This window comes from Bombus huntii, chromosome 6 (assembly GCF_024542735.1).
Source record: "Bombus huntii isolate Logan2020A chromosome 6, iyBomHunt1.1, whole genome shotgun sequence".
Taxonomy (NCBI): domain Eukaryota; kingdom Metazoa; phylum Arthropoda; class Insecta; order Hymenoptera; family Apidae; genus Bombus; species Bombus huntii.
The window spans coordinates 3794431-3807526 of NC_066243.1; the positions used below are offsets into that span (position 1 = coordinate 3794431).

General features: G+C 31.5%; 1 protein-coding gene and 1 long non-coding RNA gene across 4 annotated transcripts in view; both read left to right on the forward strand.

Annotated features, from left to right (window-relative positions):
• Positions 1 to 13096, forward strand: part of LOC126866592 (uridine phosphorylase 1) — a 46733-nt gene that overhangs the window by 25622 nt on the left and 8015 nt on the right. The window contains exons 1-2 of one of the 3 annotated variants that reach the window (XM_050620399.1): positions 1094 to 1465; positions 9415 to 9538. In XM_050620399.1, the coding sequence (XP_050476356.1) occupies positions 1350 to 1465; positions 9415 to 9538 (240 nt within the window). In that variant the 5' untranslated portion in view covers positions 1094 to 1349. Of the gene's footprint in view, positions 1 to 1093; positions 1466 to 4603; positions 5951 to 9414; positions 9539 to 13096 lie in introns of those variants that run through there. The other 2 variants (XM_050620400.1, XM_050620401.1) reach the window with 2 other exon arrangements.
• On the forward strand, positions 5957 to 7157 carry LOC126866603 (uncharacterized). Its single transcript, XR_007689953.1, has 3 exons — positions 5957 to 6187; positions 6275 to 6658; positions 6791 to 7157. It is a non-coding gene; the product is annotated as an uncharacterized LOC126866603 (long non-coding RNA).

Here is a 13096-nt window from a genome sequence, read left to right on the forward strand (position 1 = left end):
TCCCTTCATCTTCATACGCTGGCAACCACAATAATTGTCATATTATTTCTGTATCGTAATGTCTTATAATACAAAAATGAAGAAACTTAGCTGTCTTTTAAATCCAGTTTGTCTTCTGTTATTTCCACTTAGACGATGAAATAAATCATTTATAGTTGACTTATAATTGCTGTTTTATTGCAAAAAAACGTAGCGAGCGTAGTTGTTGCTATAATGGACAGAGAAATTTTGTATTCTTTTACATTCCAATCGCATATTTTCTTCTGGATTCTTATCAATCTTTTCTACTTTCTCTTACCCCTGTAATTTCAACCGATTATTAGTCGATAATCATTCTACGCTATTATTAATCGAATGGTAGAAGACAATTCACACTCATTATTACGCTCATTAACACTGTCTAGAGCTTTTCATTAACATTTGTCTACGAATGTTAACGAGCGATCTTCACCAACACCAACGAAGCTTTTTTCTAGCCTTTTCTAGTCTATGTCATAAAGTTTTACGTAGATGATATGTATAAGTCATAGCGGACGTTCCGTAAAATGTTCCACCATTTACAGCAGCTACGAAAAGTATCGGCACATATTTATTTTCCAATGAAGCAGTTTTTACCAAATTCTACGTCATGATATCCGCGATATTAAATTTTTGCAGTTGTGTGAGAAGGCTACTAAATGATATAAAATTTAATATCTCTCGCAGTCAAATAATTAATATGACGCTAGAGCCAATAGTGTGCAAATACTTCTCGCAGCCATTGTAAGTCGATACCACACACGTGTTGTAAAGCATCGTACACAACCGTGCGCCTACGAAACCAAGAAAAACGCAGAAACGTAATAGGACTGTCGGTTATCGATGAGTTTTCGAAGAATCACGCGTTAAAAATGATTCGATGACTGTTCCAATATCTCAATTCACTCGCGCTCCACATACATTTGCAGTGGGCACACGTACACAAATAACCGCGACCAGTTTGCAACTAGACGTATGTACGTACGTATGCTCTCGGCGTTAGTGTGCGTCGCCTTAGCTGTCATTTGGCAGCGAACGACGAAGTGGTGGGAACGCAAATGGCGGAGACTCGAATCGAGATATAAAGCTCCCTCGAAGCATCACAAAGATTCTATTCGGAGACCGGCACTTGATCGACGTCGTTCACAGGAATCTGGCTCTTGCTCTAACCTTGGAGATTCCAAAGCACAGCCGCGAAACAGTCGTGATCGGTTAGTCGATATTTCTTCGACCTCCCGCCGTTTCGTTCGATCGTACGTCCGCCACGGTCGTGTTAGATCCCGCGAAATTGTCCCACACAAGCGACGAAGAGTGTTGATCTTGCGATCGAGATGCCTATTTGTACGTGCAAAGATCGCCCTCTGGACGAGAGCCACGTGTGTCAGATGAATCCTTCGGACGAGCATGAGAATGTCGAGTGGAATATCGAGTATGATCCCGCAGTTAGGTACGTTTGGTTCTTCTTTGTATTTTATGTTCTACTTCATTGTGTATTTGTAGGATATTTTACGAAAACGTGTCGAAAGAATAGATCGGAGGAATTTATGTCACCTAACTAGCGCTCACTCGAGGAAATTTGAGGTTATTTCATTGAAAAAGGAACTTCGACTTTTCGGTGGAAAAGTATGAGATAGATACGTGTTTACATGTTTTAAATTAGTACGTGCGATTACAGTGAAAAGGTTAAGTTATTACGTTCGTTCGTTCCAACCGTTTCTTGACGTAATAACGTTATAATCAATTAATCTTACAGGCGAGGAAGTGTGAATATTCTGGAAGATTAGTTAATACGGAGCTGTAGTACGTTGACGCATTAAAATTTTTATCCGTGGAATCCCATAATTTGTAGAACCAAAAATTCGAGCGAGTTAGACTAATGAACTTGTTAAAGACAAGGAATAGCGAACTATATTATCTTTCACTTCATTTCTCTTCATAAATCGTGGATATTAGAAATGACATCGAACTCTTCAAATTAATACTTCCTAAACTTTATAAATTGCAACCTGACGAATTATGAATCAGATAAATTGTGTTAAATTTTATATTTTTGTACTATAAGGTAGGTAATATCTATTTTAATTCAATTGTTTCAGTGATTTTGAACCGTGATTACAGTTTTCAACAGCCAATTATATAATGTTGAGATAGAAAATATTTATTCGGAAAGGATTTGTATTGTATATTTTGCAAAATTTAACATGTTTATATATCAACAATATATATCATTTTGCAAGGCATATTTACACCGTGGTAGGTTATAATCGATACAGTATTCGACATATCGTTGAATGATGATCGAAATATTTTAGTGCAAAGACATTACACTTGTACATGCGTGTTTACATGAATATTATCTACTCTACGCGCTTTGTTGTGCGTACATTACAAGGTTACTATTATAAAACATTAGAAATTACGAAATTTTAAATGCTACTACTTATCGTAATGATTATGTATTTACAAGGTTTATAAATACAGCGCTTTGTAATTACACTTTACACGTATCAACGTACGTTGAACTACGAAATTATAATGTAAAAATGTTTCTCAAATACGAGACTGGCAACTTTACGATATTTTACTCATAATAAATAAGCGTGAAACTGGTATCAATTACATAAAAAGTTAAATCTTATTTTTAGCTTGCATTTAGTACTTCAATTCAAGGAGATCCAATTCACACTCAAAATATCTACTATTCGAGAACAAATTTTACGTGTTAATAAATAATTAAAAACATAGTATATGATGTATATTTATAGTATCTCCATAGTATAGTATATCCAAGCTGAGTTAAATGGAATCAGTCGAAAGAAATTCGCATTCGCTCGGGCATAAATTTAATGTTTCGTAGTTTCATATATGGAGGATTTATATGATATAGCGATTTCATATTACTTGCAATATGATACAGAATCTGTAATAATTCTTATGAAATTGGAAATTATTTAAAATTTCAAAAAATATTACGAATGCAAGTGCGCTTTATATACAACGTGAGAATCGAAATGAAGTTTATCAAATTACTCTTGACAATAGAATATTCGATATCACAAGTAAATGTGTCATGATATAATTTTGGAAAATTTACGACGATACCAACGTCATCAAAATTAATTATATCCTTCAAAATTATACTTAATTAATGCATTTATTGCAATCAAACGCGAAGCTAATAATCTCAGCGTGCAAACGGAATTCTAATTATGCAGAATGTTGTTAAGGGAATCAACAGGAAAGAGTCGCAAAATATAGATATACAGATAAATAATTACAACTTACACTGCTATCACTTATGTATCAGTCGCGTAAGTACATAATCGTTAAGGTCAAAGACATTGAAATTGATGCAATTCAATATTGTAATATGTTACATATCCAATATTGATTGACTTGATTAAAGCCCTACCCTATCTGTGTTTGATAGTGTATCACTTTATATTTTAATAAATAATAGATGCATCCTCATATACTGTAATCGAATTCGAGCCTGAAAATCTCAACAAAATTAAATTCTATTATGCGATGGCTTTACTTTTGTTTATAGAATTAACGTCAGTACAAATCAATAGATATCGGTTAAATTATACGAGGTAAAATTCTTGTATACGTAGTTTTACCTTTCGTTAATCCTTTATCTATTTGAATTTAATTATATTTCAATTTGCCCAATATGAATAAAATGTTAAAAAAAAATTGGTTTCAGTTTTGATCCGTAAACGAATTTCGGCGATTAAATATATTAAATATATACATTTTACTCAAATTGATTTAATATTTTTCAACAGTTTTTTCATTCATTTATATGAGATATTTCATCTGTACCGTTTATAATTTAATTCTACGAGTCACATGGATGGAAATCCGTAGAAAATCCGTATTCCGATCGGTATTCGTTCATTGCATAGTAATAATTGAAAATCGATAGCTCTGTAAGGATTATATTGATTTTCGGTGACGTCTTTAATTAAATTCTTCTATTTGAAAGCGAAGGCTAGTTTCGAGCGTTTCTTATTCTTTCGTATATGATTTGAAGTATTTTAATAACGATAAGAAATTGCGTAAGAAGTATGTAGTTCCTATTTTTCGATACTTTCATTTAACTGATGCAGTATTTCCAAAGAAATTATAAATGAATCTCTATAATCATAAATGAAATGCAATTAATTTAAACTGTAAGAATAAATACTGCAATTATATCTTTTTTATTTTCGTGTTGATATGAACGATAAGCTCGCAACTTACAGGATGAATAAGTTCTTTTATGTATTAGTTGGATTATCTTTTATTTAGTATTATCAATAAATATACAACCGGGTCGATATATATCCAAAAGTTCATGTTATAATATATGATGAAAGAGGGAACAATAAAATTTAAAACCGGGTTACGAAAAATTAAAATTTATTAAAAATCTAACAATAATATTTTATTTTTATATGTAGCTTTACCTAAATGAATTATACTTTTGAAAGATGAAAGATATTTGGAACAAGAGATATTTTACAAACGAGGTAGTTATTTTATCATATATTATTATTTTATTATCATATAAATAAAATAAATCTGAAACGTAGATATTAACACAATGAATGAATTGTATAGTATAGGATTAAGAAGGAACCTAAGAAGGAAGCTATAATCCTGTCAAGAGGTCATTGTCAAATTTGATTTACGCGCCACTCGATTCTAATCGATATGTTCATTTGAACGATTCCTCTTTCTTCCTGTTCTGGCCGGCATTTTCTTAGTCCGTCCACAGTTTCTTATTGAAAAAGTATTATCGTTTATAGAATCGACTTTATAGAATTATCTGTACAGTTGACTGCGAAGAAAAACATAAGAAAAATATGAACATAAGATTTAGAAAATATTTACATTAGTAATCGCTTTAACCACGTGTATATAGCGTAAAGTGACAGCAGAACGATGAATTGCGCGTCAGGAAATATAGAGCCGCTGACTAAGGAAAATTTTCATAAGTGGAGAGCTCAGATTCAAACGTTATTAATGAAAAACAACACATAGGAATATGTTTCTGGTGAAAAGATCCGAACTACAGAGAATGCTACAGAATGGGATGTAGCAGATAGATAGATAAAGGCAAGATCAGAAATGTCTGTATATTAGCAATAAGTCCTGAAGCATTAATGCAAGTAAATGATTACAACACATCAAAAGAGGTATGGGATAAATTAAATGAAATATATTGCTTAACTTATCCCGCTTACAAGATAATGCTAGTAAAACAGTTAATTAACTATAAGATGCAAGAAGATGGAAATATAAATAGTCATATAAGAAACTTTTCTGACTTAATTGATAAATTGAGAGAAATAATATATACATCCAAGATGACATAGAACAATTTTGTTATTATGTAGTATTCCAAACAGCTAAGAAGATTTCAGGATTGCTATTGAAACTGAGGAAAAATTTCCACCCTTTGAAGCACTGAAAATAAAACTACTCAAAGAAGAATCCAAAAGAAGACAGAACTAGGAGTATGAAAACAACACCTAATATAGCGGTAGTCGAATTGGGCATGCAATAGAAGTCTCTACATATTCAGGAACTGCAACAAAATGCACAACACAGACCATCACACCTAGTATTTCGCATCAAGTGCTTTATAAAGAAATTATTAATATCCTTTAGAATGCAGATTATCGTACCATGACTCTTAAAAAAGCAAGGCTAATGATTGAAACAAAATATAACATACATCTTAATGACAGAGAAACGGAGATATATTTTTTAGTCATGCAATATGTAAAGGCAAATTCAGCTGTACAAGAGAGGGAGATAGAGCTCAATGATGGAGTAGTAATTGATGATACAGAAGATGAAACAGAATCAGAATTAGATGATGAAGAGATAGAGGAAGAATGATAAACAGTCAAGAGGAGTCTTGCAAGAAAAGCAACAAGTAAATATGGGAATAGAAGCTTTTATTTCTTTGGATGATCAATTTGCTTGTTATTTTTTCAATAATTGATTGACAACATTTGTTATGTTGATAGGAATGAATAATATCTTGCAATTTCCTTATTAAGCCTCAGAAAAAATTTATTATGTAACGTTACATAATAAATTTATTATTTCTCAAGTTGCTTAATGTTTTAACACAAATTGTAGAAATTAAAAATTTAAAAGTCCCATTTTGGTTGGTATAATTTGTATTTATGTAAATTTTGTCAACTACATATATGTTATACAAATATGTATACAAATACAAACATGTTTGTTGCAGTATGACATTGTTTTACCATATATATGAACTTTGTTGTCCACGGTATTTGTTGTATTGGATGTTTGCTATATAACATTTTAACTTATGGATGTTATCAAACGTATGTTCAATTGAATGGTGATCCATAAGTAGGAACCAACTAGATTTGGTCAATGTTGTAAACAATATAAATGGCGCTCATTAAAACTGCCCTCAGTATAAAATTACATAAAATATTAAGAATATTGTATTGGGATCAAAAATATGATATTTCAGTTTCTAAACATTAAAATGGGACAATTTGCATATTTAAGTAATCTCTATTGTATGAATATTTCAGCATGTTAGCTTAATTGAAATAAAACATTGAATAAGCATTAATGTAAAACTATGAGCACACCTTATGTTAGTAAATTTTTCACAATAAACATTTCTTTTATACTTAATTTAATTCAATATACATTAACTAAGAAGCAAATTATACTAAAAAATAAAGCTGCATGTTTGATAATATTTAAATTTCATTGTAATTTTTAGGATTAAATAAAATACATGAAGAGTATGTGTGTGTGTGTGTGTATAATATGTTATTTATAATTTCAATCTTCAACGAAGATTATGAATACACACACGCTTAGGCGAACAATCTGAGAATGAAAAAACTTTGGAGAATAGAATGTTAGATATCTGAAAGGTTCATGTATTATGGCTTGCAGACAGTATCTCGGAGAACAATGCTGTTGATAATCGCACTGAATGACGCTATGATTGTTTTAAGGAGGTTTGTACGTTCTTGTATTAATCAGCATTGTTACCTTATATTCGTAACACAAGATTTAATATACGCATCGCAGTATAACATATGAAAATGTTAAAGGTCTAAAATAAACATATAAGAATTATACATTGAAATGAATGTATAAATTAAAACTCCATCCAAGTATAGGACATGAATATATATATATATATATATATATATATATATATATATATATATATATATATATATATATATATATATATATATATATATATAATGGGAGCTGATTTTTATTCTTGCTTCGAGATTCCTTCTTCTCAAATAAAAGATGAAATCGTCGTGTATCTGATGTATGGTGAGAAATTTCCAGTTCTACTTTATATGGTACTCTAGAACATAGATTTCTGAAGTGTGGGTCGCGTTAAATATTCTACTATTACAGATTCGTTAGGAGAGTTGTATTCATCGATAATCGTCGTAAGAACAGTTCAAATTCTATTCAGTTGAAAACCAGAATAACGAGGAAGATGAGAACCCTTATTTCTGTCTAGTTTCTCTCAGCTCGTAGATCCGTATCAGGTCAATTTTATATTGCTTATCAATCAACTCTCGACACAATTACGTTTTGGCTAATCTTCGAGTAGGTCGCGAAAAATCACCGGTCTCGGAACTGGGTTCCGGTCCATAGAAGTTTGCGAAGCTTTGCTCTAGAAGTATGTAAGTCACTTATCGGATTTTGCTTGCATACGACTCATCTTTTGAAACAGTTCTTCGAGTTTTTTAAAGTTCCAGAGAACCTGATTCAAAGCTCTTGTGGCCTGTTTCAATACACGTACGTACATGATTTTACATTATCTTACAAATATTGTAAGTTCTGACGTAACTGAAGTAAGTTCTTCAGATTTTAATGCCTATGAAGGTAAATATGGTAGTGGATATTTTTGTGGATATTTCCTCTCTTTTTAGAAGACTACGCATGAATTGTGCAAGTATCCTCCTTTATGATGTTGACGAGACAATATAAATAAGTATTCAAAGTTCATCTATGAATTATGATTATTAAATTCATTTATGCGAGGTTGATCATAGAAAGCGTACGCGTCTTATAATTATCAGAATATCAATTGTTCTCGTATAACTCGTTGAACTGACTCGTTTAACGATAATGAAACATTCGTTGTTATTTTTGCAACGTGCAATCATCGCACTCGTTTTTCTACTGCTCATGCACAAATTGGCACGACGAGTTGCATATTATGAGAACTGAATACAATTCTGCCACACGCAGTCATCGGTTTCCTCTTCGTCCTCGTCGTCAGGGGTTGCGAGGGTGAATATTCTGCTTGCAAAGAGAAGCTGGCAGGATTATGTTGAATTTACTTAAAAAAAAGAAATCGATGGAATTTTACCAGCTATAATCGATTCAGTATTTTAAATTATTTATCCTATCGTATAAAATGATAGAACAACATCAATTCTATATATCAATAATTTATTTTTCAATGGTAAGTTTTTATTTGCCATGCATAATAACTAACGTTGATATCATAAAATTATACCTTGCCCAGTGGATTAATATTGTGTAACATTGCAGAACCGAATTATATACCTATGTAGTATCGCATACATATGCCATATACATACCATGCATTAAATTAAAGTTATTACATATTACAATAATACGTAATTAATGCATACTATAATGCAATATAGTAATGCAATATTATAGTATAAATAAACCAATACGTAATTTTCTTATGAATAAAAGACAGTATAGTTATATCGAACATGTTGGTGTAATCGTAAACAATCAATCGATTAACTCGGTAAACAGTAACGAAGGTACATATTTCGCATACGACAAGAATACATTTCTATTTACAAGACTTAAATAAATAAAAATTTTGATACACAACGCATAATAACCAGCGTTAATATCATAAAATTATACCTTGCCCAGTGGATTATATATAGTAGATATAGTATAATAAATAATACATTTATAATAATATTGTGTAACATTGCAGAACCGAATTATATACCTATGTAGTATCACATACATATGCAATATACATATCATATATTAAACTATAAGTTATTATATATTATAATAATACGTAATTAATGCATACCATAATGGACACAACTTATTCTATTATAGTATAAATAAACAAATACGTAATTTTCTTATGAATAAAAGACAGTATAGTTATATCGAACATGTTGGTGTAATCGTAAACAATCAATCGATTAACTCGGTAAATAGTAACGAAGGTACATATTTCGCACACGACGAGAATACATTTCTATTTACAAGACTTAAATAAATAAAAATTTTGACACACAACGCATAAAGTTCTATATGTTTTTAACACGCTGTTCGCGTTTCGCACTTTTTTAGATATAGAGATGGATCTGTACGACTTCGAAATCCAAACATCGAGCTCATGGATCAGGATATACTGTATCATCTTGCTCTGGGTAGCGGCTCCCACGATCTCGTTGAAATGTTTGGCGACGTTAAGGTAAATCAAAGTAGTAGAGCTTCTTTTTCTGTGGAAAGAACTTTTACCTTTAGTTGTACTCCTTTTTTTTTTTTTTTTTTTTTTTAAAGAACTTTGTTTTACGTATAGTAGAACTCCTTTTCCTGTAGAAAACACTCTTTGACGTATAGTGAGACTTCTCTTTTTATAAGAAGGGCTCTATAATCTAATATAATAGAACGTTTTCCTTCTAGAAAAAAAGTTTTTTTTATATACAGTAGAATTTATTTTATGTGAACTATATTTGTAGAAACAGAATTTTAGTTAGCACTCCGTTAACTGTGTTCTTTCTGTCTTTCTTCCATTAAGTGCTTTACCATGTAATAGTGGATGTCCCTTGCGTAACAATTTTTCTAATGAAAAATAAACGCAACGAGAAATTTTCTAAAACTTGTTACTCCAAGTTTTCATATTCGTGCTCTATTTTGATTTGTACGAAAAAGTTTCTATAATTCCTATAAAAGATGCGAACAAGTAGTTTTTCGCATATTGTCGTATAACTTGAAAAAATGTTACGTTATTAATTGCCTCGAAGATCGTTGCATATTAATTACGTATTACGCACGCCATTCCTAGAAACGTACTTTAATGTCAGTGCACCTTTAAACTCCTGACGCATATAGTTGAAACAATGCCAGAACATCGGTGCTTTCTAAAACATATTGAACTTATCTATAAATACATTGAGGCTTATTTCTCTCCCAAAGAAGTAGTTTTACAGTGTCACAACGACCTCAAAAACCTTTTTTATTACTTTATTCAAGACATATTTCGATTCTCGTACCGCATACAGCTTCGAGTATGTTTGTCAACTCAATTAATCTCACCAATTTCTTTCTCTATACTTGTGCGAACACTTTCTTGGCTAATTGCAATGTTTATGTTTGGGTTCTGCGTGCAGTATAGTAATCTCTATCAGTCGAATTTTCAGAGGTGAAGTATGACTAATTTCTGACAGTGGGTTAACACGGAATACTACCGATAACAATCAGCTATGTATGTAGAAGCGCTGCAATGTGTATTTCCAAGCGTAAATTTGCATAACGTTCGAAACTACAATATGTGTGCTGTACACGATATCGTCGATGTATTACTATCTCTATTATCTATTTATAAATTTCTGCTCCATCGATCGTTAATTATCGGACTATCTTATCCACGATGAATTTTGTAATTTTCAGTGAATGTTAACGTTAGATATTAATTATATTCGTTATATTAAGGACGAAGCAAATAGAGTTAACTAAATTTATATCTATCGCAAGATATTGAAAATGATAATGAAAAACTTTGTAATTGTAAAATTTTAGCAAAACATAATTTTCGATGAAATTGGGAAACAAGGTACGTACAACGTGCAAGTGCAGCAAAAGAATTACGATAGCAATAAATATGTATAAAGCAATATTTGTAAATCATTGTTGTAAATTATTATGAATCACTATTTTACGTTTCTTTCCAGAAACGAATTTAAACAGGTTCGTTTAAAATTTATTTGATATAATTTTGATCAATTTCTTCTGCGTGCCATTTCGCAAGTTATTTTAACTTTTTGTTTGCTTGGATTTTCAGAAACAATTCAGTTTCATAAATGGCAAATGCTTCTGCGGCAGACACTTGTCATCTTGTCATCTATTGTTTCTCCTACGTATTGTATATCGTTCGAGCTTACGCAGTTGCAGTCAATCTATTGATTTTTATTTCGCATTGCTATTACGATCAAAAAAGAATTACATCAAGTAACCGAACACCAGGTTTTTATCATACTTGTCTTATCAGGTGAATTTGTTAGCAGTAATAAAGAGAGCCAAGAGCCCTGGCTCATAATAGATATACTTACCATATGTTTACATTGGCTACAAAATATTTTGGCACACTATCGTATTTATTTTAGTATTTACATGCTAACTAATTAGGACTAGGTGCACTAAATTTCACATCATTTAGTGTCACTATTTCCAAATGAGTCTAAACATTCAAAAATATCAGATTGAAATTCTCTAGAGAAATTCCAATGAAAAACATTTTGTTGGAAAATGGGTATGTGCCAATACTTTTCGTAGTCACTGTATTTTACATAAAAGAAACGAAGAAGGCTAAGTTTGAAAATTTGTATGTGAGAAATTTTTAAACGTTCACATTTTTAATCGTCTCGTTGCTAGGATTAGAGTTTTAACTTGGAAATCATGAAAACCTTACTCGCATCTCTCTGATTTCAAGTACCTGGTATATTTCCCTAACATTGATAGACATAAACAGTGATCTGTGTAATATTAGAATGATGAAATAAATGGCAATAGTGTACTTTTAGCATGTAGTTGTAACATACTTATGTATGTACACTTCGTATATAGAACAGTTAACAGTCCAACCTGTTTACTGTAGCTAAAATCACAGAATCCTACATTAATCCACAGACAAATCAATTTTAGATTGGTTTTAGTTCTAGCGAATATAAATTAAATATGACACTCGTACAGAGCTGATCGTGGCATCCACTGTTTAGATAATCAGACAATAATTTTTCATAGAAGAAAAGATTATCTGTTCTTTTGAGCTGCATTATAAATATTGATATTAATAAATATCGATTTACGCGTCAATGTGACGCATTTCGAATTTCACGAGGGAAATTACACGAGGGAGTTTACATTTTTCTTCTAACATTTGTACTGACGAGACAAATGTATATCGAAATTCATTTTCTTCAAAGTTTTCTAATTTTAAAGTTTTCTATGTGGTGTACACGTTAATTAAAACCGAAATGTCCTAGCGTTAACGAGGAGAGTAATTTTTAAGTAAGAAAGTAAGGATTTCTTCGATTTCTATTCTTCTTTTTTCCAGATTTCCTTGCAAGGGGCACAAATTTTCTATCGATCGTTTCGTTAATCGATTTTCTTCATAATCCAGATTCCGTGGTAGTTAATTTTCAACGCAAATGAAGCAAAACCTAAGAGATAGAAGATTTTTTAACTATTATTAAAATTAAAAGCAAATTAACTCGTCCTACAGATCTCAATTTCTTAGACGTAAGAATTTCTTCATTTGCGGATATTTTCTATCGAAAACACAAGTCATATGATGTTAACGGTTAGAAGAATGAACGTGAATGACGAAATTGATTTATCTCTTCTAATCTGTTATTTCACAATCCAAATATTTCTGGTTAAGAGGTGACTCGTGATGTGTTAACAGGTCACTAAATAACTCGTTATTTGTGAGAGAACCCAAAGAGATTTGTTCATCGCCGGTTAACGTTTAAATAAACGTCGAATTTCTTTTCGAGCTTTGCTCTCGTAGCTTCCAAATGAATCGCGTTTGAGCTATGGACGCAATATTTACGTCGTGTATATTATTACGCCATTTAACGTTTCGCAGCTTGTACAAGCCACGAGCACGCATTCTTTTTATCGCGATCTCTTTTACGCTATCAGTGAAGCCGCGTTTACACAACGTATTCACGTTCATTGAAGGATATGCCATTAGAAGAAAGTACAATGTTTCGTGACCTAAATAGAACAATAGGCGAAACTTGCATGC